The sequence below is a fragment of the Corvus moneduloides genome, chromosome 2 (genome assembly GCF_009650955.1).
Source record: "Corvus moneduloides isolate bCorMon1 chromosome 2, bCorMon1.pri, whole genome shotgun sequence".
Taxonomy (NCBI): Eukaryota; Metazoa; Chordata; class Aves; order Passeriformes; family Corvidae; genus Corvus; species Corvus moneduloides.
This window is the reverse complement of record NC_045477.1, coordinates 49,147,048-49,172,351: the sequence shown is the minus strand read 5'-3', so window position 1 is coordinate 49,172,351 and position 25,304 is coordinate 49,147,048. Positions and strand designations below refer to the sequence as shown.

At 38.1% G+C, this 25,304-nt stretch overlaps 1 protein-coding gene across 1 annotated transcript in view; it reads left to right on the top strand.

Annotated features, from left to right (window-relative positions):
- The window catches only part of UBL3 (ubiquitin like 3), a 58,781-nt gene extending 33,843 nt beyond the window's left edge, over positions 1 to 24,938 (top strand). The window contains exons 2-5 of the mRNA XM_032099524.1: positions 14,712 to 14,820; positions 18,339 to 18,425; positions 22,680 to 22,757; positions 23,160 to 24,938. Of these exons, the coding sequence (XP_031955415.1) occupies positions 14,712 to 14,820; positions 18,339 to 18,425; positions 22,680 to 22,757; positions 23,160 to 23,212 (327 nt within the window). The 3' untranslated portion in view covers positions 23,213 to 24,938. The remainder of the gene's footprint in view (positions 1 to 14,711; positions 14,821 to 18,338; positions 18,426 to 22,679; positions 22,758 to 23,159) is intronic.
- The last annotated feature ends 366 nt before the right edge of the window (positions 24,939 to 25,304 follow it).

Here is a 25,304-nt window from a genome sequence, read left to right as displayed (position 1 = left end):
CGAGCTGCAGCGTCGGCAGCAGAGCGAGGCGCGGCGGGAGCCCACCCGGCCCCGTGCAGCGCGTGGTGGAGCGAGCCCCGTGAATGCCCGACCGAGAGGAGCGGTGTGCGGGCGGTGGCTGGCGGTGGTGGAGCGGAGCCACATCTAGCTGAGATGCACGCTGGAGCAGGGCGCGGGGGGGTTGCCGCTCAGGGGCCCGGCCGAGACGGGGGCGCAGCGCCAGGCAGTGGCAGCGCAGCTGAGAGTAGAGGAGACAGCGCGCAGGGAGCTGAGCGGCACAGCCCGGCCCGGCCCGCGCGGCCCCGAATGCGACCCCGGGAAGAGCGCGCAGGCACAAGCAGCCCCAACAATTCCAATATGGGAGCAAGTGAAAGTGAAAATGCAGTGAGACAGAAAACAGCAGCCACTCAGAAAAAGGAAAAAATCACCGTAGCTACGGTTTTAGGAATAGTAAAATGGTATAATGTTAAACAGATTATGGTTTTATAACAAGATGTGACAACCAAGAAGACATATTCGTTCATAGAACTGCTATTAAAAAGAATAACCCTGAAAAATACATCCCAAGGTTAGGAGATGGAGAAATGATAGAGTTCAAAATTGTGCAAGGTAGAAAAGGGTTACAAGCAGCAGAGATCACTGGGCCTGATGGTGTTTCTGTAAAAGGCAGTATATATGCTAAAAATTGTAGTCATGTAAGACAGTATCTCTATTATAAGCCCCTCCTACAGTCTCCCTTTCCTAATCCCACCTTTCCCTTTTACCCTATATCCTATTACCCCCAATGTATTCCAAATCCATTTTTCAGCCCATGGCTTCCTTATACAATTCCCTTTCCCTACAACTCCTCTCTGATGCTGAGAGGGGGATGAAAAGGGGGAGGGAAGAAATTAAACCCTCTCCTGCCTCAGTTTCCCCACAAAGCATGCCTGGAGAGTTCTGTCTCCCTTCTGTCAGCCTTAAGATGTTCCAGAGAATCTGTTTGGACATTTAAAGACTCAGGAAGGTGGCTTGTTTTGTTTTGAAACTGTTCTTGTTATGTTTATCCAGTTGTTTTCAATGTTAAGTTTTAAATCTCTTTTTGTTTAAAATAAATGGGTGAAATGTTGGAGTCCCTTCCCCCCTGCCGTGGGGTCCTGGGAGAGGGGCCCTGAGGCGACAGACACGGGGTTTCCCTGCCCCTGCTCAGCCTCCTTCCCCATTGGTTGTTTTGTGCTCCCTGCACGGGCAGAAGGACCCTCGGGTCCCGTGATTGAGCAGTTCCTCAGCAGAGCCCCGGCCATGCAGCTGGAGAAATAAACATCTCTGAAACATCTATCAGGAATCGGTCCATATATATTTCTTTTCCACGGGCCTCGTTGTCTGATATGCATGTTGCAGTAATCCCCGCACTGTAAGAGCAAGTACTTCACAAAGCCATGGGGTAGTCATAAAGTGATACTGCTTCAGGAACTAGATCATCCAAGGAAGTTGAGTGGTAAGTTAACAAACAGCTGGTAAATTGTATGTTTCTGACTCTAGAAGGCTTAACAATTCCTGAAAAGGAGGAGACCAAAATGAAAGGGCAGCTTTAACTCTTTTAGTCATCAATAGACAGTCTGGATGTGCTAGTGCTCATCATGATGGAAACAGGGTAAGAACTACTCTAGACTGCCAGCTCGTTGGAAGAACACAAGCACTTGACTGGCTTCAGAAAGAAAGGTGAATAAGCTGTGCCTTTTAGTGTTCCAACAGTGAATGCAGAGCACAGTAAATAACTGGATCAGACCTTACTTGTGATGTCATTCCATTAACTTCAGTGAGTTAACTTCAACAAGCTTAGCTTGGGGATGCATTAGTACCATAATGTTTAAATAGAAGAAAGACATGTAAGCTTTCTATAAAAATGGCTTAAATTTTTGTTGAACATTAAGGGTAAGTCATTGAGGAAGGAAAGAATGGAAAGAAAGAGTGTTCATTATTCTGTTCTGAGAAGCACAGGCAGAGGTCAAAGTCAAGTTGTTTGCTCTTGAAGCGTTGCATTCTGAATAAATTGGCATCAGCATGAAAATCCTTGGTTTTTATCACATAATTCAGTGTTTACTCTGGGCTATTTTAGGGGGAAAACAATTAGAAGAGGTTGTGTTCTCATTCATATCTGAGTTGCTTGGTTTTGATAGAGTAAATGAGCTCTCTGGTCACTGAGATACCCACTTTGATTAAAATGTGAATGATATTTTGCATCAGAGACAAAAATATATAATGCCCTGTCTCTTGCCTTTAATTATCACAGCTCAGTGATTTATATAGTGCTTTGGAATGGCAAAACTTTGGCTGACTGCCATGATACACAGTAAGCCCAGAGAAGCTAGGAATTGGTAGCTATTAATAAAAATTTAATTTTATGGTATTCCCACCCAAGTGAACTGAAATACATCTGTAAGTCAAGGTGCAGCTCTTTTCCTCTTTCATGTTTTAAAAGATAGTTAAGATTTCTTTCCATTTTCTTTTCAACATGGACTCTCAAGGCCGGAAAAATTTAATACCTTGGTACTGACCAAGTTAAAAGACCTGTCAGCAGAGTTCCAATGTGACTCTGAAGTGAGAAGCTGCAAACTTGACCTCCTATTGCTAGTATTTCCATTGGGATGTAGGTCCTGAAAAACCTTAGGGAAGTTGTTGTTTTTTTTCACTCAGTGTACTTATTAATAGCTCAGAGTTGATATGAGGGGACTTTCAGAGGACCATGTCACTATTTATCTTTATGGAGGGACTTTTTTTCCTTATATTTTTTTCAAGCTGTGTTTAGTTTAAATGGCAAATAATATTTATTTTAGCTATAATCGCCTACTTAGTCACAGTGTGGTGTTTTCTGTACTGCACAGTAAACTGTATTAAAAAACATAAAATGCAACAGTTAGTGCAAGAGAAAAGAGAAGATTGAATCCAGAAGGTTGGGTTGTTTCCTTTCTCTTGTATTATTTTTCTTCTGCTCCAAATCAGGCTATTTTTGTACTTGGTTGTCATTGTCCCTTTTTGGGGACCTGAAGAGTAGCACATTTTAAAAATAGGCTTTGCTTTGGAGATCAGTTTGCTTCTGAGGAGAAGTATCATCTCATGCTGTAATCTTCATGAGTAAGATCTCATGAATCTTTATGCTCTCATATGTAAGGAATAGACCATTCATTTCCAGGATAGTGGGGTGATTTCTTGTGGGTTTGTATGTTTTTGTTTGGTTTATATTTGGGGTTTTTTTTTTTTTTAGTTTTTTAAATAAATGGAGGTTTTTCCCCTTATTTAAAGATTTCCCAAGAGGTTTTCTGAATTGGCTACTTACTTGTGTCTTTACGTGTATATGTTCATGTACATGAATGTATACACTGAAGGGATCCTTAGTTGCTGTTCCTGTCTCACATGGTAGAAAGCAGAAGCAGAGGGAGAAGCAGTTGGACTTCTGCAATAAAGTCTAGATCAGGAATGCAGAGAGCCCAGTGCATCTTTATAATGTTTAGGTAACTTAATATAAAAAATCATCTTTTAAAACTTTGTTTAAAAACAAACAAAAAACATTAAAAAAACCCCCAAACTTTTCTCCTGAAAATTAGGATGTGGAACTGGGTGATACCCATGAATATATGCTGCTTGCAATTATAGTTGTTTTGATTACTTTTTAAATAGCAGATTCCTTGAAATGTCCATTTTTGCATGTGTTTTTAATGTTTTCTTTATGTTCACTTTTTTTTCCCCTCAATGAGCTTCAGTTTTGGTCAAATTGAAGCTGATGTTTGTTTTCATCCAGGCTATAACTGGATGAAAACTACTTTCACTTTTGTCTATGGTATGACCTATGCGGGTTATACAATTGTAATACCTTCCAATCTAGATAATCTTCTAGATACATGGTTAAATCAAATTGAGCCCTACAAAGTTGGTTAAAGGTAAGAAAAAAATAATTGATTGGGGATTATGAAGGGATAGAGAGTATCTGTCTGCCACTTCCACTTGGAAAAAGTACCTATGTATGGAACTGGTTCCTTGGAATTGTATGTTCTCCTTTGTTAGCAGCTGCAGTAGTGTTCACTTTCAAATTGGAGATGTTAGGCATTTCACAATGCAAGTGTTCACAGACTTTGTGATCTTGCATCGGTCTTTTAAAAGATGCCATTGAACTGTCCTAAATAATATTTTAAAATAATGCATATATATTCTCTCTACAGAGCACATTAGAACAATTACTGAGTTATATCAGAATTAAATCCAAATTTAAGTGACTAGAATTATCATTAATCATATTTGTGTGGTGGACTTCTAAGCTTCAAACATCAGCTTGATAGGAGAAGGTGAAAACAAGGTGTTGGGCTTATCCAGGGGCAGCTCTTGGGAAGAGATGGCAGAATGGTAACACAGATGGTACACACTGATTTCACTTTTAAATTCTGGAGTCAAACACTGGGATGTGTGTCATTAAAAGATATTTTTAGGGAGACAGAGATTGAAATCTAGAAACAGACACCTTCTTCTCTTTTTCTCTCCTGCTCACACTCTTTTCCCACTTCAGAAAGAAACCCTGGAATGCCCTTCTCTGCTATTATTATATGTAGGTTGTGAAGAAGTCATACAAACGCCTGTGTTAGAGTTTCAGCTCTAACTCCATGTACTACAGGCCAGCGACCCCCAGGATATGTCACAGCAGGATGACGTGGTTCCTGTTTTACAAGTCTCTCCTGAGAACAGAGGCTGTGAGGGCACACTAGCCAGGAAAATAAAGACACCCGGAGGTCTGGCTGCACCCTCTGGTTCCGGCGGCTTCACACACAAAAGGGATAGAGGGTGAGCTCCTCACCCGAGGGAGCTACTCCTGGCCTGGTTGTCAGGTGTGCAGGCAGAGGCAAAGAAGGAGAGAGGGGACTCCTCGTATAGGTTCCACCGGAAGGTTTCTTAACGTAAAGGCACTAAGGACAAAGAGCCAAAAATATGCGAGGGTCCAGGGAGTTTATACTGAGGGATGGAAAGGCGGGGATAAGGGATACAGCCAATGGGACAAAGGGAAGGAGGCGGGGTTGAAACTGAGGAAACCAATGGGAACAGCACATAGGCGGGAATAAGGGAAGTAACCAATGGGATATCGAGGAGTACAGAACGTTCTAGAACTAATACATAGTTAACTGAGGGAAACGACTATTTACAACTTCATACATAAAACAGGGAGGAGGAAACATTAACCAATCATTTTAAAAGGCACAAATCCCTAAACCAGGGGATTATGGGTTCTCACCCTAACCAAGTGTGTTGTCAGACATCGGTGTCTGACCACCACGTGTTGGTTTCTATGGTACCTTCAGGGGTCAAGGTGGCTACAGCTACTTACAGTGCCACAAGGCTGTAAACTACCATAGCTATCAAACCCTCTCACTGTGGTTGTGCTGAGCAGAGCTAACTGGTTCAGTTTGCAAGCACGAACTTCTCTTGTGGGCATTGACATTTGATGCAATTTTACTACTGTTTCCACTCTTGTGTTTGGAATTGACTGGTTTAGCGTGGGATACCAATTGTTAAAATGGTCTCTACCTAAATTTGATCTTAATCTGAGTGTATCAATTTCTCTGTTTTGTGTTTTAGTCACTTTATTCCTCACTAAAAATACACTTATTGTAAGACTGAGTTGAAAGGATGAACTTTGAAAATAGCAAACTTGAATGCCACATGATTTACTTTCTGCATTTTTTACTATCTGTATTAAGTCTCCTGGTCTTCTGACATGTATTAAAGACAAGTTAAAGGTTTTCTGTGTTGTGTAATTTGCACATTACAATCATCATGGACTAAAACAATTATAACATGTGCAGGGTGAAACTGCCCTGACTATGGCTGATGAATAATCAGAGTAGGTCTTTGAGTCTTCCCTGTCAGAGTGAATTCTCTTGAGGGGGCAGCAGGAGATGGTTTATGACTAAAGTATGTACTTGGGATATAGTAGCCAAAATTCCGTTTGAGCTGAGAAGACCAGGTACTTGATCACTTGCCTTATTTCAGGTAAGGGACTGCCTCAGTTTTCTTGTACTTCTGGGAGAGAAATTATTCCATGGTGGAGTTGTACTTCATTAAATCATGAAAAAATCTTTTGCTTATAGAACCAGTATGTTGTAAGAAAAAGTTATTCTTTGGGTTTTACTGTCTTATTAAAATTGATTTTCAGTGAAAATTCTTAGTTCTTAATTAGCTCCAGCAGACACATTGGTGTGTTGTGTTCACTCATCCCTCTCCACAAAAACCCAAAAAACCAAACCAACCCAGAATTGTTTCAGGAATGCAAATAGGATAGTAAAGGAAACACTATGTAAACTTGACTGAAATCCATTGTATTTTACTGCTTATTTATCATAGTGGCTGTATTAATTTATTTTGAAAGACAGTATTTCCTAGATATTTCTTCTGAAAACATAACCCTGGAACTCATAGGAGGATATTGCCATTGTTTCTGTGTTACTTGAATTGAAGTGAGGAAATGGATGAAGTGTGACCAAGCACTAGGATTTTAAGTTCAAGAGTGTCATGGTTTCCATAGAAACAGCTAGTTCTATCATAGCTACTGAGTTAAATGCTTGTAGGATTTTGCTTTTTTCCCCCTTTAAATAAAATTTGTTTATGCTCTTTTTTGGTTTTCTCTTTCTTTTCACTTCAAGTTTCTGAAATCTGCTAAATAAATTTTTAGCAGTGGAAAGCTGCCTTAGCCATTCCTTGTTTGAGCAAGCATTGCACATAAAACCATATTTGTTTCACTTTGTAGTAATCTAAAGGTGAGCATGTCATAGGAACTGGTATGAAGTTCACCTTAGACTTGAATAGAGTGACGCAGGGTGCTGTCACGTTTACCTGCTGTTGTGTTGGGATTGCCCTACTTTCACAAGCAGTGTGGCTTTGAATGAGTGACGCAGCTGGCAATGACACTTCAGAGCTTTGTTCATTCACATGGACAATTTATGTTTCTTCTCATGTTCCATGTCAATCTTTTTTTCCTGATACAAAGTAAATTTATTATAGGTACTGCAAGGTGCTGTAGCTAAATACAGGGGTTCTGAGTGTTGCCAGGTGTAAATTTTAGGTGTTCAATTGGGGAAGTATGGTTAAGTTGCCTGTATTTTCTATGAAGTATCTGGTGAAAACAGGTGTCTAGAAGTGTGATTCATGAGAACTGTAGTTTTATTTATTTTACCAAATTACTCTTGAAGAAGAATCCAGGATCAAGGATCTCTTCTGTCTCATTGAGAATGCTTGCACTGTTGGGCTGCAGATTTATACTTCTGCTCTATTACTTTCTTACCCTGTGCACCTCAATCCCTCTACCAGCTAGTTTCTTGGCTGAGAAGGAGCTAATATTATTATTCTGGATGTGTCTCAAATTCCCAGAACATTCTGGAAGTCTTCAGAAGGCTGCTTGGGGAAATGACTTAGATTCAATGACCATGAGCTGATACAGTTAAAATCAAATGGAAGAATAAACAAAGCAGGAGTATATGTAAAGGCTTTGGGTTTCAAGGAGGCAGATACTGATTAAACTAAATGTACTGGATTAGTAACAAGGAGTGTATCTGAGGAATTTGCATGCTTGGTATTTCTTCAGGTTGAAGATGTTAAGTTACAAAATATCTGCATGCTAGATGAGTGAAAAGATGTGAAGAGAGACTATGAACTTGACAGATGAGTAACCATCTCAGGAACGATGCTGAGAAGGAGCAGAGAAGAAATAATGGAATAAAATTCATGGTTTCTATTTATCCAAATTAGATCATGACAGATTCATCAGCCAATTTTCTTTGGAAGGAGAGTGTTTTTCACGAGGGAAATGCAGAAGAGGTGTAATCTGTCTGGACTTCAGTGAGTAGTTGATATTGCGTAGGAAGAGATCAGTTGCGGCAGGCAGGGTTTGATAGAGTGTGTGACTTGGGTGGAGAAAGTGGTAAGGTACAGTGTTCAGGATGTCAGTGTCAGGCTGTCAGTCGTGCTCAGTGGAATTCCTTAAAGATAATTTTGGGACCAGCTGTCTTTGTAATGTTTTCATTTATGCCGCTAGGACAAGGAAAATCAGTATGCTGATGAAATTTGTTGATGATGAGTAGTGTAGAAGATGATTGTGGTGTTGTGTGGAGATGGGATTGTCCCAAAGACTGAATTAATAGGAACAGAATTAATTGAATTAAAATAAAAATATCCTGTACATCATGGGTGGTTAAAAGCTGTATTTTGAAATGCAAGCTTGAAAGCTTATGTCATAGAAACAGCTGGGCTAGAGAAGAGCATTGCAGGATTACTGCATTAGAAATGTAAGACAGTTGTGGTATTTGTATTGAGAATGGAGAGGCTTTTGCAGTTGATTTAAGGAGGTTCTAGTAGCATTTTATAAATTCCTGAAATACTGTGTATCATTCTAATTATGCATACTTAAGAAAGTTTAAACAAAACTAAAGCAGATATGGATTAAAGTGGATTGTGGAATCATTCACTTTGGAAAGGACCTTGAGCAATTTTCTAGCCCAAGCTCCTACTGGAAGCAGGGTCACCACTGAATTTGCTTGGGGCTATGTCGGTTGGACCTGGAAAATCCACAAGGCCAGAGCTTCCAGAGCATCTCTGAGTGACCACTGTTTTGAGATTCTCAGGGTGAAAACTTTTTACCCTATCATAGTTCAGAGTCTCTTGTTTCCATTTATGACCATTGTCCACTGGTCTTCTGTCTTGGACCTCAGTAAAGAGGTCCTTGTTTTGGTAATTCAGGCGTGGGAAGGCTGCTAATAGGTCCCCTCCAGGCCTACCCAAGCCCAGTTACCTTAATCTCTATTGATGTGCTTCAGAACTTTGAAGACGGTGTTCCCACCAAGGGCCAGCCCTTTAATGAGGAAAACCTTTGCTTGTTAATTTTAGCGAAGTGTGTCCTTGTCTGCAGATGCAAAAGAAAGCTGTCAAAACCCCAAGGTTTTTTTGGCTAAAGCGTGATGTAGGTGGGGCATCAGTGAATGTAACCTATTCAAGAATAAATTTAAGCTGGGAATGAGAAGAAACCACTCAGTGAAGCAGCTCAGGGTCTACAACAGCCTTCCAGGGCATGTAAAAACTGAAGTTCTTCATTATATTCAGGTGGATGCATTTCCAGGAGTGACCTGGTGTCTAGAACCTGCAGGTCCCTGCTGACTTGGCTTGTGTGATGCCGCTGTGATGCTTAGACTGTTATTTGGGCTTGGTTCAACTTCGTTTGTAAATCTGGTGGAATTCAGTCACAAAAGTGGAGCTGGGAGGTTTCTCTTTGGCCTAGAGCCATTAGGAAACCTTAATGTGTCTTTAGAGAACCAAGTTATTTCTTACAATAATGAACTTCAATTAGAAAGTAAGTGTATTGGATGTTGAAGAAAAAATTGTTTTGTGTATATATTTCAATCTTAAAACAGCTGAAGAAAAGTACTTAGTTTAAACTTGGGGCTGCATAGCATGTGCTGATATGACACCTTTCCTTCTCTGCATTTTAATTGTAAGATGGGGAGCAATCTTAAGCTGCTACTGGATGGAGCATAGAATTGATAACAAAGTAAGTTGTTTAACTGAATAGATGGGAAGTCAGTGAAACATTAAGAAACGAGATTTACACCCTACACAATGTTTATTAATGTTAAAGTGACTTCCCAGTTATTTAACATTAGCTGTGAAATTAGAAGCACTTGTGGCACTAAGATGTTCTATAGGTATGCCTTTAAGAATGAACAAACTTTGCATGCCTAGAACAAAGAAAAAACAATTTATTCTACGTCAGCATATATGTGACCCAAATTTCTCTTCCAAAAATTGTGGTCACAGTTGTTACTATAGTCTTTTCATAAATATAGTATTTTTTTGGGGTGGTTTACTGTTTGGTGGTGGGTTGTTTTTTTTTGCAGAATATAATCTACACTGAAAATTTTTATTGTGTATGCAGTGCAGCAGATGGGGTAGTTACTGGAGCTGTGATTATGAGATTGGGGTGGGAGGGAGAGGGTGAGGTTTGCATGCTCGAGATCACAAAGAGAATGTGCTATTACATAACTGTGCAGAGGGGATGTAGTCTGCAAATTGTATTTAATCCTTCTTCTGATACTCTGGCTGCCCTTGACTGCTTTCAGCAGTAACGTTGCAGTTGGTACTACAATGCGGAAGTGTGAGGATGTGGTCCGTATCACTTGGTTGTAGCAAAAGGCTGGAACTCCCTTTGGTACCCTGAAAAAAAGAAAAACCAAAATCAGGACAGTTGTTGTAACATCCCCGGTTGAAGAACGAACTTCTCAAGGCCCTGAGAATTGCAGAAGTCTCTTGAGACCAAGACACTTGACAAGAATAGGTGGAGGGATTTTAAGGTTACAGTGGGTACAGATACAACCTCCTTGGTGGCTTTTAATGTAGGAAATAGGATACAGGATAGCTAAGATTACTAAGACTCCTTTCTTAACTTGAAAAATTATAATTTGATGCTTTTGTGTCAAAATTTCTTTACCTAGCCAAGACTTTTTTCTACACTTTGAGTAAATGTATATACACATATGCTCTTTTTTTTTTTTTCTTTCTTCTTTTAGTTCTGAGCTTTCTGGAATTTTGCCAGAAATATTTTTTTCAGATACCCTATAGTTTGTTTGCAGAATTAAGTAGTACAGCAGTTGCAAGTAGTTAAATTTCCCAATATTTTTGAGGGAAATGAGATTAGACTCTAAATTTGAAGGCAAGTTGTGGGATTATTTGCTTCAAACCCTTTGGGGTAATGTGATGCACAACTCAAGACTAAGATTCCTTCAAGTCAAGATTAAGAAATATATATATATATATATACATAGAGAGAGAGAGAGAGAAACATGCAAACTAAATATGTCAGTGGCATGCTGTACTATAAATAAGAAAATACTTGAACCTTTCATTAGAACAGCTGTTTCTTTGCACTTGATGTAACACCTGCTTGATTGACTTAAAAATTCATTTTGGGCTTCTGCTGATATGTGGTGATTTTTTTTAAAATGAAAATATATATCCTGCATTTTACACATACTTTGTAATATACCCTGTAAAATGATTATCTTATCTCACTGTGCCTTGTATATTTCACAGTAAGACTAGAAGAAATGCTCTTCAGCAATGAGAACTCTTGGAGAGGTAGGGGGAAAGAAGGATCTAACATTTTTCACTCTTTTTTTCCCCCCCGCCATGTTGCTTATATTGATTTTTTTGGTGTATATTAACTGCAGAGATATGACTTAATCAAATTTTTCAGGAAGCCAAGTTAGTTTTGATTATTTTTCAGTGATATTCATCTCCTTTTTGTATTCACTTTAGTGTGGCTGGTAATCTCAAAAGTCAGTAATGAGAATAAAAAGAAATGTGTCTCCCTAATGTTATGGTAGAAGAAGAACTTCACTTCTATGTTAATGCAGTGCCATAATCATGCTTTTAAGTGCTGAGCAGGGCTAATCTTTTGGGGTTTTTTTTAGTCATCTCCTTGTAGGATCCAAATCAGGTAGTTCTAGGGAGTGCATGGTTTGGTATTATGTCTCCTGCCTGCAAAGTGCTATGGTCTTCAAACCAGGCAACCCCCAACACAGGTAAACTACACACAGATGAAACAAAATAAATCCTTACATAAACGGTATAAATTCAGAGTTTGGGAACTGCTTAGCCAGAGGGAGCAAGCTAAGAGGGTGTCTCATGAGCCAGTTAGGGTATAGAAAATGGATATGGGGAATTGGAGTGAGAGGCACATGGGCTGCTGCTGAAGAGGCTACAGTAGGCACTGGTGCTGAAAATTTGAGGTTGGTTTGTTTGTTCTTTTAAACAGGCAGCCCATTCCAAGTACAAGTAACAGTTCATGATGCAGTCTGAATTTCCTAAATTTTTGGCGGTATGTTGGTATTGTAATAAGGTGCATTAATGCTTAAAAAATAATTAAAGATAATGAAGTATAGAGAGAGTGGAATCAAATGCAGTACACAGCACTTCCAAAAGCCAGATGAAAAGAACTTACTTTCTACGTGCACATTTTTGTAGTGTCATCTGAATATGTACTTAGTAACTGATGTGGTGCTGTTTTGCAAACTGTTGGTTAAATAGGAGAAATTAAAATGTATTAGAAAAACTGTGTGTCTGTGAGCCTACTATAAAGGACCTAGCTGAGGTGGGGGGGAGGCAGCTCAGAGAGAGCTTCTTATTAGGTTCATTATGAACCAACTGTCAGATGAATTTTGATGTTTCCTGAGTCATTTAAAGACAAAGGTAAGTGTAAAGACGTCTTGCTGCTAGAATTCATTGATGACATGAAGTTTGAAAAGTGCTCGTAATGTAGAGAGGAAGAACTTTGGGGGGGATTTCTTAGGTCTGGTGCCCAGACATGGGGGAAATCTGAAACATCTTTATGATGCAGAATACTTCTTCACACCTAGCCTCCTTTCTCTCTGAGGGATGGAGTAATAGGAGTGGGATGAAATTTGGACCTGTGTGCTTTAGGGTGATACAGGCAAGATAAAAGCTTGGAGGCTGAATAATTGAAAGGATCAAAGTAGAAAAGGGCACAAAAAAGTACTGAGCAAACAGTGTGGTGCAGTTATGAAGAAGGTATATGTGCTCTTGGGATAATGTCACAGAAGATGTTTTCAGTAGACAGAGGAAATTACTGGTGGTGTTACAGAAGCATCTGGCGAGATATCATTTAATATGCTTCAGAAATAGTCATTTGTTTGAGGACAAAATAGAAGAAATTGTGCAGAGACAGGCTCCTAGGATGAAAGAGGGAATAGGTGTCTCACTAGAGATAGCTTGAAGAGCTTATCTAGGGTAGTCCGGCTAAAGGAACTATATATATAAGTGTTGTCTATACATACACAAATGGAGACAGTGAAGGGAGGGGAAGTACTGAAACTGAAAATATAAGCAAAACAACACCTGAACATAGTCCAACAAATTTTTGTAGCTGTAGTTCATCACAGTAGTCAGGTTTTTGGAGTAAACAGGAACTGTAGAACTTGATCTGCTTTTTCTGCTAAATATTGTTGCAATTTGAAAATAATTCCTTAATCATTGTGGAAATTTCAAAGAAAACGAAACTTTAATGTGTATAGCCAAATGTATTCTGAATTTTATGAAGAATTGTCTTTGACTAAACAGCATTTCCTCAGTTTCTCTCCTTCAAGTTTTTTTTGTGATTTCCTGGTATGCAGTGATACTCTTGGAGTGGCCATGGTGCTTTCTTAGAGACAGCTGCCACTTGGCTGCTTTCCTGGGCTAATGGGAGAACTTGTTTTTTCCGAAGGGTGTTAGTAAGAGGACAGGGAGGAGAACCTAGCCTTTTATGCTCACTCTTTTTATACCTGCTACACTTTGAAATAGAGACTGAATTGCTTTTAGGAGGGGTCATTTCCTTCATTGACCTTGAAGTGTGCTGGATGATAGAGATACTTCCATTAGGTGCTTAAAGATAGGTAGGATGAATCCAAGCCAAAGCATTCAAGAGGGAATAGACGAGCTGCCTAAAGACCTTCTGAAGTAAGTGGAGAGTAGGTAGCTGAGGCAGAGCTGTCATGTTCGGTGGATATGATGCACTGAGATCTTTTCAAGAAGTCTAGAAAACTTGGACATTGCTGTACATTTTTCACTTGGTATTTGATGTAGAAAACAGTTTACTGAATTCCAACAAAGAAAGCTTTGTTGCAGCTTGCCTTAAAGTGAGAGCCACAGCTTGAGAGTGTGACTTGGAAAAAAGTATCCAAGCAGTTAGTCTGCTGAAGTCTCACTGCAAGTTGATGAAATGTGGGCTTGTAGGTCGAAGTACAACAGCAGCTAGACTCCTGCTTGCCATGGGCATTGCTAAGTGCTAGCTACCCAAACATATTTTGTGACCTTGCTAACAGTTGCTTGAGGAGCCAAAATTTAATCTCTTTTGCATTGTAAATAATGTCATACTGAGCTCTTTATGTGTGTTATTTTAATGCTATATGGAAAAGAAATTATATTCAGTAATTTGCAAATAGAAGAGAGGAAAATTATGGCTGAAGGTGCTGGTGGTTACATGGAGGAAATTAACCAAAGAAAAATTATGGTGGGATGTTATTACTGTGCTGCATGTGGACCTCACTTTGCTTGTAGTGAAAGACAAGTGGTGGGACGAAGTTTTGGATTTAGAAGACTGGCAGAGGGATTCAAACTTTGTGGCAGCTGGGAGCAAGGAAGGATGCTGTCTGACTCCCTGGTGTTTTGTAGCTGCACTGGCTGAGATCAAGAGGGAGCGTTCTAGGGCTTTTATTTAGGCTCACAGGCTATTCAGGAGCAGATTTTGGTATTTTAATGCTCTCCATTTAAGTTAATTTTTCAGGTTTGTATTTTTCCTCTTCATTCAGGAGTTGCTTATGTGTCCTTGCTAGAATATGTTTCTACCCTATTGAAAGCTATTTTTTACTGGCACAGTTGATTCAATCACTAACAGAATCTTCCGATGTTTATAATCAAAAATGCCAGCTGTTAGAATTTAATCTTCCTAGATTATGGGTATGTGAACAACATTTTACTGACCTCTTTGACCCTCTTTTTAACATATGTTAACATGTTAAACTGTTTTCTCAAGTCATTTGGATCAGTCTTCCAAAACCAACAACAATTTTTTAGTACCTGTAAAAAAATAAAAAATTTAAGTCTTCTCTGTAAGCTTTCCTAATACTGATGTCTTGGGGTTTTTTTACCAGATAAATTTGCGCCTCATCTTGGTAAGCGGGAAAACAAAAGAGTTCCTGTTTTCACCGAATGACTCTGCTGCAGATATTGCAAAACATGTGTATGACAACTGGCCAATGGGTGAGTAGCTGAGTGGCTTTGGCTTTTTACCTGGTGAGCAAGGAGCTTTGCTGTATATTCTGACTAAAGTGTCGATAAACTGATCTCCGTGCTCAACATTCAAATTAAGTGTGTTTATTCACTATCTGAACAAAGATTTATGCAGAAATACAGTTGTCTTGCCTTCTTTTTCACAGTTCCTTCAGTTGGGCAGATTTTTAGACGTCAGGACTGTTTCCTACTTTATTTCTAAAATTTGCTTCCCCAAATTGAAGTACTTCTTTCCCCCTATCTTTCAACACTTTTCTTGATGTTAGAGGATCTAGTAAGTGTGAGGAAATGTTGGAGATATAAAACCTCTTATGTGAGGACAGCTAAAATAAAACACGGGAAGTCACAGGAATGCATTAGTGAAATTGAGTCTGAAGTACTTTTTCCTTACTGCCTTATCTTGGAAAGGATCTGTAATACTGATATTTTTCCAGGGAAAAAAACAAATATAAAAGCCCATTTTAAGAGACATTAAAAGACTGGATGTTGTTTATGTGAATGTACTTGGTGTCGTGCAGGAATACTGGCTTTGGAAAATGGGCTTGAGAACTTAAGATGTGTATTCACATATGTGAATAGTTCCCCAAAACAAAGTGGTTCTGTTCTCCCCGACTATGATTTCATGGGAAAATAGCCAAAACACAGACATAGCATTACATACGATGAAAGAAAATGCTTCTTTTGGTACAGGACTTCATTTGGGTTACTGTTTTGATGTTAAAAAGACTACTATTTAGACAAACTAAAACATTGCACTATCTGTTTCTGTGGTGCTTTTGTCAAAGACATATGGTGGATGATCGTTTATGCCAAAAAGTTAATGTTGATAATCAGTATTTTAGGCCTTAAACTGTTCTTTGAGGTCAGGAAAAAAGTTCAGTTTTCTGGGATGCAGTATTATGTATTTAGTAAAATATGTAATGAAAGAGGAGGTTTTAAGTCTTCTGAAGTATTAGATACAGATGTAAAACACTTCAAAAAATAGGTTAACATAGCATCTGTGCTGTACATTTTTTAATGTGTGCCTATAACATAGTTGTCATAACCAAATGTTCTTTGTGTACATTTATCTGGATTAGTAAAGGCAGAACTGGATTTTTTTTTCTTACTCAAGTTTATGCCTGAGCACGTGATGTCATGTTCAGAGTCTCGTGAAGAGCTTGAAAGTTGCAGATTCTGAGTTTAGAGTTGGGAAGAAACCCAGACTTTAAAGTCTCTTCCTTAAAAAAAAGTAGAACCAGACATGGAAACCTCGGTTCAAATACTTGCTGTCCTGAGGGAGTGCTCTGAATTTTGATGAATATTTAATTTGCAAAGAAGAATGGTCTCAATTTAAAAGACAGAAACCCCCCCCCCCTCGCTTCAGAATATCATATAGATTTTCACAAGCATTAGCCCATTAGCTGTTTTTAGACTGAGAGTGCTCCTCTTTGCCACAGGACTGAGAAATCTTGATGAGGACTAAAGTATCCTTGAAACACAGATGATGCAATTGTTTTTATCACCATTTTGACTTGTCATGATCTTGTGGGGGAAAAAAGGGATGAAATAACCTCAGTCACATACTGGCAGGATTAAGGCAAACTTCTCCCCACCTCTTTTGGCAATAGAGTTTTTAATTAAGGATCTCTTTATTTGCAGTAGAAAACACCAAATTTATTTTAATGCGTATCATCTGGATAGTTACCTGTTCTCTTCTTCCCCTCCCCATTTTCTTCTAAATAATATTAACATCTTTCTTGTAGACCAATTATCTGAACTTTAAAAAAAAAAAAAAGATTCAGTGTTTCCTTGGCCCATTTAGTCATCAGTGGAAATTAAAATTTGAATTCATGTCAGAAAGAAATGTTTCAGACTTCCAGCCAAGAAGCAGAAATTAAAAGGATGGGTAACTTGGCAGCTTAACAGTGAGAAAATACCTGTGCCAAAATCTAGTCTGTCTTCTTTTGGTTGTGGTTTTACATCATTATGGCACTGTCAATTGGCTGGATTTCTGCTCTTTACAGCCACAGTATAGTGGAGTTCAGACTGTATGGAGTAAAAATAAATAAAACTGTTATGGTAGCAGTGTGATAATTCAGATCCTTAATGTAGCCCACTTCACAGCATAGCAGAATGGGCATGTGCTTGAATTGCAAGACAATTGAATCAGACCCTAAGTGGAAATACTTGAAATTCAAATAGCTTTGGTTGCCTAATTTAATCTAATCTTACAAACTAGGCACGTGGGAGCACCTGGGAGTGTTGCAGCTTCTGCTGTTGGTGCCTTGCCCCCGCCGTGGTCTGGGGCTGAGATGGCTCCTGCTGCCCACGTCTCTGCCTGCTTGCTTTTTGCACCAGATGCCTCTCTGTATGCTCTGCAGCCATGGCTTTTGTTTCAAATGCTTCCCCTTCTATCCTTTTCAGTTCCTCTCCTTTTGTGGTGCCAGTTGCTACTGCCCGTATGTTAATTGTATGTTCCCAGTGAACAGGTTGGTTTCTGTGGCTTGTCCTGATCCCTTGCTGAATATTGATTTTGCTATATAAACACTACAAGCAGAAAGAGAGAACATTTGTGAACAACTGTTGCCAGATATTTGGTCATCTAAGAAACAGAAGACACTGTATTCCCAGAGAGACCATTTAAATTCAACATTTCAAGGCTTTATGATACTTGTTCTGAAAGCAAAGTGCATATTTAGTTGTTCTTCACATTGTGACAGGGAATGGAAAAAGAGTTAGGAAAAGACCATTTAAGCTTATCATTTATTTATGATGGCTTAAGCATTATAGGAAAATGCATGCTTGCTTTTTTTCGAACCACGGTTTGCCATATAAAAACATCCATGGATCAGCCTTGGGGAAGCTCCTTAAAATGTATTGGTGGGTGTCTGCTCTGAGAGAGCCTCTGTTCTGGCTCTGTGGTGGCAGTCGGGGGCTGCTCAGGTCCCTGCCCCCTCCAGCCATGGAACTGGTTGGATCTGGCCATCATCGAACGGTGCTGAGCTGCCTCCGGAGCTTTTTTCAGCGCTGTGATCTCAGAGTCCTGTTTCAAGTGACCCATCACATGCGCGCTTGCTCTGTGTGCGGCAGCTTCCCATTGCTGGAGAGCAGCTCCAGTTAGTCAGTTAGCTGGTGACGGGGAGCATGGCTTGGGAAACTTCAGAATGGACTGGGTATCAAGAACCAGGAAGCAATTTGCATGTATGAAATATTTTCTTTAGGACTTGTGTATGTGCTAAATATATCCTGCAGTCTGTGACATCAGTAATACTTATACTTGCAGACATAAAATTACGTGTTTGAATGCCCAGTGTCAAACAATAAATTCAAGAATAGACTTCGAGTGCTGGTCTTGAATTACCTTCCTGTACCTTCAGCCTGTGATCTCTCTTTAGTGTTTTAAGCAAAAGAGTCCTGTTCCCAATTTTCTTCCTGGGTAAAGGTGAGAGAAATAACAAAAGATGTTTTTTTCACAATGTAACTGTGGAAATTCTCTCTCTCTTCAGATTGGGAAGAAGAACAAGTCAGCAGTCCAAATATCTTGCGGCTTATTTATCAAGGGAGGTTTCTTCATGGCAACGTGACATTAGGAGGTATGAAAATAATTTTTATTATACATGTTACAGTTAGGCAAAGGGGATATTTATTTATGGTTCAGTGAATACTACTTTACTGTTCAAGATCGCAGTATGGCTTGCTTTATACTGTTTTTCTTGTGCATAGGGTGACATTGTACCTTATTGCATATTTTTCCATCTTGTTACCATGAGTTGTTAAACTTTGCGAGGTACCACCTGCTAAGTCAAGCCTCCTCTCACACAAAGAAACTGTAGTGCTGCTTTTATTTGTTGTCATTCTAAATGGAATATTTTGTTCCACCTCTCTTACACTGCATTTGCAGGACAAGCTACTTAATAAATATCTGAAGTATTTTAAAATGCTTGATAAACTTTATGAAAATTGGTCAAACAATACTTTAAATCTTAGTGCAATGCAGGAAGACACCCTATGAATGAGAATGAGGGGAAGCATTCTTGCTGTCCAGTGCTCTCCCAGGGATACAATTGCATAGTTATGTGAAAACAACAGTAAATGGCTTCACTGCGTTTGCTAAGGAAATGTAATTCAACTGTGCCCTCTCGTGGCAACTGTTTCCCCACAATTACGCATTTTGGTGGGAACCCTTGATAGAGGTGTGACACACATTTGTTAAGTCATCTTTCCTTTTGTAGGTAGCATTTGCCAATGGGAATATCAGCTGTATCAGTGACTAAACATTATGAGCCTCTCCATTCTGTGCCAGTTTAAAAACAAATTAATGTTCCTACTTTGTATGTTCAAATTATTCATGGTTTGGTACCTGGATGCAATACAGAAAGGACAATATAATATAATATAATCACCAATGAAATGGTTTTGAAATTAAGAGGAATCTGAAAATAGTATTTCTGGACTGCTTATGGTGATGTTCCATGAAGAATTGACTGGGATGATACACCTATTGATTCACTTTCTACCATTCCCAGTGTTGCCTAGTGATGTACTTACAGAATAGATTTACTCTCCACATATATAAATTTTTAATGCTTCTATATATACAAACAAGATCATTGTCAGCTCAGCTGGAAGAACTCTGAAATTTTTATTCACTCTTTAATTTGTATTTTCACCAGGTGACAGTGAGTGCAGCTAGTAGCAGTTGGAGTAGAGTTGAAAGACAAATGTTAAGTCTTGGATCATCTCTGCAATTAAAGATGCTAGTCTTACCCTACATTTCCAGGCAAGGATAGTTAAATGGGATTTACTTCGCCATTCATCTGAGTGTTGCTCTTCACCACCAGTATTTTTTCCCTTTAATGACATTTGTCTAAACCTAAGAAAATGTTGAATATTTGTTTAATGTATTTAATATATTATTTAATGAGTTAAGCGGAAAAATGATATCTGCATGCTGCCGACTCTTGCATTAACTTAGGTCTATGAATTTTGAACACTTGCTTGGGTTCAGGGCATTTTAGTTCATTCTTAATCGTTCATGCGTTGTGATTTAATCATCGTGTTTTTACCCCAGGGATCTTACATGTATATTAGTGTTTTTCAAAAATATTTTTGTTGCTGTATTGTTTTAAGAAAAAGAATCCCTAAAACATTGGCTTAACTTCAGTACTAATGAAGTTATCAGGAGTAAGATTACACAGCTGAAAGGGGAACAGGAATTCATGAAACAGCCTGAAAAGACTCTTACTTCAGTTTGTGGTGCTCATTAGAGGCAGCCCTAAGTGAACTAGTTACCTTTAAAAGGGAGGTGGAGGAGGGGAGGGAGGAAATTTCTTGCTAAACACAATATTTAGTTTCTTATACTATTATAATACACTTTCTTTAAGCTTTTCTAGCTGTAGCGCTCTTTGACTGAGTTATAGCACTTAGTGTTATATTTGCTTTAGGTGATTAGGAAATATTGACTGGAATTTTGACCTACTGAAAATCACTTTATCATCCAGTGACACAAAAGTTTCCAAGGAAACAGTTTGGTGTTTTCTTTTTTAACTGGAGTGCATTTTTGTTCACTTTTACCTTACGTGTCTGTGTAGTGGCTTCTGAATTTGAGACTCCTATAAACTAAGATGGCTCAAAAATGAGAAATTGATAGGAGAAAGTGGTTTTGAGTGAAAAATTTTATTTTCAAGAAAGCATCCCTTTTGATAGCTTCTCTGAATGGACTGTCACTACAAGAACAGCAGAGCTAATGGCACTGGAAGCAGGGTAGAACAGACCCCTCTGTGAAGCTGCGCTGCTCTTGCCTGCAGGGCTTGAGCCACACTGTTTTGTTGTGTCCTACCTGTGCAAAGTGCTGGGGAGTTGCCTAGCAAGGCAGTCTGTTGTTCAGCTTCCAACAGGAAATTTAATCCTTTAGCTAAATATTTGTTTTGCAGTTTGCATTTCAAATAATATTAATTAGGGAAGTAATACATAATCAACAGTTCTCCATTTCTTGGTAGATAATGGTAATCAGCAGCATTTGCTTCCTTATTTATTGGGGAAGGGAAGTCAACCTGCCATATGCCATCCACATTCCAAAAGGGGGTGAAAAGTAAGTTCTGACAATAGAAACTACAGAAAAACAATGGGATTGAGTAGTTGGGAAAGGAATTAAATACAGTTTTGCTTTTAGTGAGAGAAAGGCGTGAAAGCACAAAGAGAAGAGCAAGAAAGGATTACTGAGCATAGGTTAGGCTGCTCAGATGGTGTCATGGTGCTCCAAACAAGAAGCTGGAAATTTCTAGCAAGAACTTGTGTAAACTGTGCAAACTAGTAGCTGAAAGTAGTTGATGTAAATATTAGCATAGTTCTACTTGATTACTGTAAATAGTTAATCTCCACAACTCACTAATCAAGTGTCCTGAAATGTGTTGATATTATGAAAGATGTTCTTAATGTGATTACTTTGTAATTCAAGAGTTTATGTTATGAAGACAATCCTTTTCCATGGAGTTTGCAAAGAGCATATTAACAGTCTGTTAGACTTTTCAGTTGTGTCATGGTACCAAGTACTCAAAATACATCATCTTTGTCAGACTTCAAGCTATCAATAGCTTCTAGTTGCAGGCACAGGCAGTGCTTCAAGTAAACTAAGAAACTTTCAGATTTGCCTTTCCATAGAGATCACTATTCCCAAAGTACAGCTGCTTCAAAGAATCTTGTGGAGTTCTGTATCACTTCGTGTGCTTACACCTGTGTTTGGACCTGTGTTTTAATCATAATTTGCATTTCTTCAAATAAATATGTAGGCAACAAACATGATTTTAATAGCAGTCTTGTAGCGAGGCTTGTATTGAATACACCTAATTACTAAATACTGGGTTTATGTTTTTATTAGTGAATCTTCAATCTGTGCTGTAGTGTAAAACAGAGACATTTTTCACTTCAGTTGCCTTCAGGTTTATTGGCCATTCATTATTCATCTATTCACTTAACATGCCATTTCACTGTATATGGAAACAAAAGCTGTAACTTGAGTTTGATAGGACAAATTCTACTCAAATCAGAATTATTTTTGTATTAAGGATTAAATTCTTGTTAAATTTAGCACTGACTTTTTTTTCCACTGTAAGGTGGGAAGGACAAAACTTAGAGCATCCTTGCCTTGTATTTCTCAGAAAAACAATCAAGGAAGATACTCTAAGTATACAATGTATTTGTATACTTAAATTGGAATGTAAAAATTATCATTTTAGTTTCAGACACAAGCAGAAGGAATTGTGGAAAGGACCATTTTTTAAAATTTTGTGTTGCTAAAGCTCACAAAGGCAGCACTGTGAGAACTACTGTATCTAATTTAAAAAGCTTTAAATTTGATATTTTTCACATGCAGCTGATGTTACAGATTAGTATTAAAAGGCAAGATGCAGACATTTTGTATTTCAAAGAATCTGTGTCATGGATCAAAATGTGTTTTAGGAAAATCTGTTCTGCAGTAGAGGTTCAGTGTTTTGATATCTCAGGAATAACAACTTGGTGGCTGAATTAGCAACTTTTTTGCATCCTTATTATTAAAGAATGCTTAACACCTGAGTCTTGGCATGAATGCCCACCTCACTTTTTACTCAGAAGAGGAAGGCTAAGTTTCCTAACAGGAATATCATATCTCTAAGAATGCAGTGTTTTAAGTGATTCTTTTCGTGCCCTGAGTCCCTGATTTACTGAACTTCAACCAGTAAGCAGTTCAAACCCAACAGTATGAACTTTTGAACAGGTGCTAATCCAATTACAGTTAGTTTCAATTGGGTATTTTGGAGAAAAAAAGACTGATGTAATGTGTTAATTATTCTCCCTTTCTCCTTTTGCAGCATTAAAACTCCCTTTTGGCAAAACAACAGTGATGCATTTGGTGGCTAGAGAGACACTGCCAGAACCAAACTCTCAAGGTAGGGCATTAGAGGAATTTCTTACTCGAGTACATGGCAAAGTGGTCAGGTCTCTTACAGGCTTTTTGAGTATTTCATAATAGAGAAAAGTCAAGTCCTTGTGCTCTTTTGTGAAGAAGGCAATGGAATGCTCTTGTACATGTTTATAGAAAACTAAGAAATTAACTTTCTGGTTTAGCATTTTTATGTTAGTGCAGAAACTTACTCAGACCTTAGAAGCTCTTGTTTTTATTGTGAAAATCTAGTCCTGATTTATCTTTCAGTTATGTATGCATGTGTATAACAATAAATATTTTTTACTGAAAATAGTAAAGAACAGACTTGTATTAAGTATACTCTCACACAGAACAGCCTCATTGCTTTAGAAATGGCATGTAAGTAAAACTTCCTTCTTCTTTGCAGGTCAAAGGAACCGTGAAAAAACTGGAGAAAGCAATTGCTGTGTAATCCTGTAAACCCTGTTAGCTTTACCTGCTAAGTGTGATGTAATATAGTCTTTGTCTTTCATGCTGCTGGAATAGAAGAGGCCCTACCTTGCTTCAAACACCTGTAGGAAGAGCCTGTCTGTAAATCCATGGAACTGAAATAATACACGAACACTGTCTCATTAGTCTTTTTTTTTTTTTTTTTTTAAAAAGTGAAAGATCTATGAACACTTTAATTGTTTATTTTTTTCAATTCCTCCTTTTTGTTTGTTGAATAATCTTAGAGTACATCACTTTTTGAAAGAATTCAATCTCCAGAAAGGTTTTTTTTCTTTTCCATAGGAGGAATCCTTTTGCTACCACAAAAATCTGCATTAACTGGATCTAACCAGTCAAGCTTTCTAGATGCAATTTGCACTAAATATGGTTGACAGTATATTTCTCATCAACAATCTCTAACAATATTTGAGACATCTAGTAATAACCCACAATGTATAATGCAACACTGGAAAATAGTATATTAATAATTAAAACAAATCTCACTTATGGCCAAATCAAAGGAAAAACTGTTAAGTCAATTCTACCTAAGTCAACTTCGGTGGCCAAACTGGCACAGAATACTAACTAAACCAAGTCTAACTATATATATTTTCACTGCAACAAAGAAAAAATACTATGTGCCTGTAATTTAAAAGCACTCTGTAGAGGGCTGATGAAACTGATTTTTTTGTTACTGTGTGCACTCCGATCTCGTGTGTTAGTTGAGTGCTTATTCAGACAGCACAAACAAGTGCAGAGAGTGCATTTCCTAGCCTTAATATGGGAGGGGTAGTTTCCTGTAGTTCATAGGCTTTTATTATTGTGCATAAATGTTAGAAAACATCATTTACTAATCAATTTTATGTATTTGAATATTGGCAATTGGTGTTTTTCAGTCATTTTTCTCATCTGTACCTTAGACTCCAGTGTCATGCTTACTCATTAGAGATTTCAAGAGAATTATTAAAATTTAAAAAGCAAAAAGAAAAACTTCTGCCATAGTACTAGTTTTGTTTCTTTACGTAATCTGCATTTGGTATTAGTGCTTGCAATGGTATTAAAATCAGAAGCTGATTTTTGAAGGCGTACATAATTGAAAAGGATGCCATTCTTTTATTTCATATCAATAATTTAAATGTTGATATGCTAAAGAAATTTGCACAGCACTAAAGCATGAGCTAGTTTCATCTAAACCTGTAAAAAATAAAAATAAATAAAAATTAAAAAGTATAAAAGATTTTATATTTTTTCACTGGGGAGGAATTCTTCCTGGGTGAAATTACAAATATGTGTAGAATATATTTAATAAAGATCTTATAAAATACATAACTATAGAGGTTAAATATAGATTGGCGTGTAGTATAATAGAACAATATTCCATATAAATAGCTTTAGCCTTTAAAAAACTGAGTCACAGGTTGACATTGTGTTCTGTACCTAAGTGTCCACAACTCTTACAGATGTTCTGTGTAATCGTTTTTCCGAATGATTGGCATCATTCAAATGTAAACAGGTTATTTTATTCATTGTTACTGCTTTGATGAAATGCTTTATATGCAGTAGATTTACAAAAATATTGTTCATACTGATCAGAATTAAATTTGTATAGAGCAGAGTTTTAAAACAAATTGTAAATAGCACTAAACATTTTCTTTCTGCAACCTGTACTGATAGACTCTTCTGTAAACTAAATAAAAGAATATTGTAGTGCATTTCAGTGGTGTTTCAAGGGTTGTAATTGGGTCTGTAACTGCTTTTAATAGTACTTCTTAATCTGGAAATTAAGTAAGGACTCCATTTTATTTATTTAAAAAAAAAAGGAGGGGCACAAAACCTGCTGAAAAATGCTAAAGGGATTTATCACTTCAATTTTTGTTTTACTTCATAAGTGGCCTGGAAGCCTTTTTTCTGTTGAAGAGGAATGTGAGCATGAGCAGTTGCAAATGTGCAGCTGTGTCACACCCTTGTGTGCCTCACAGGAGCCGTGTGCTCATACTGTGAGTTTTTGAACCTTCATTTACTGATAGCAAAGAGCACACACATATCCCTTGAGGTGCTGGGAACTGAGATCACACCATTACAT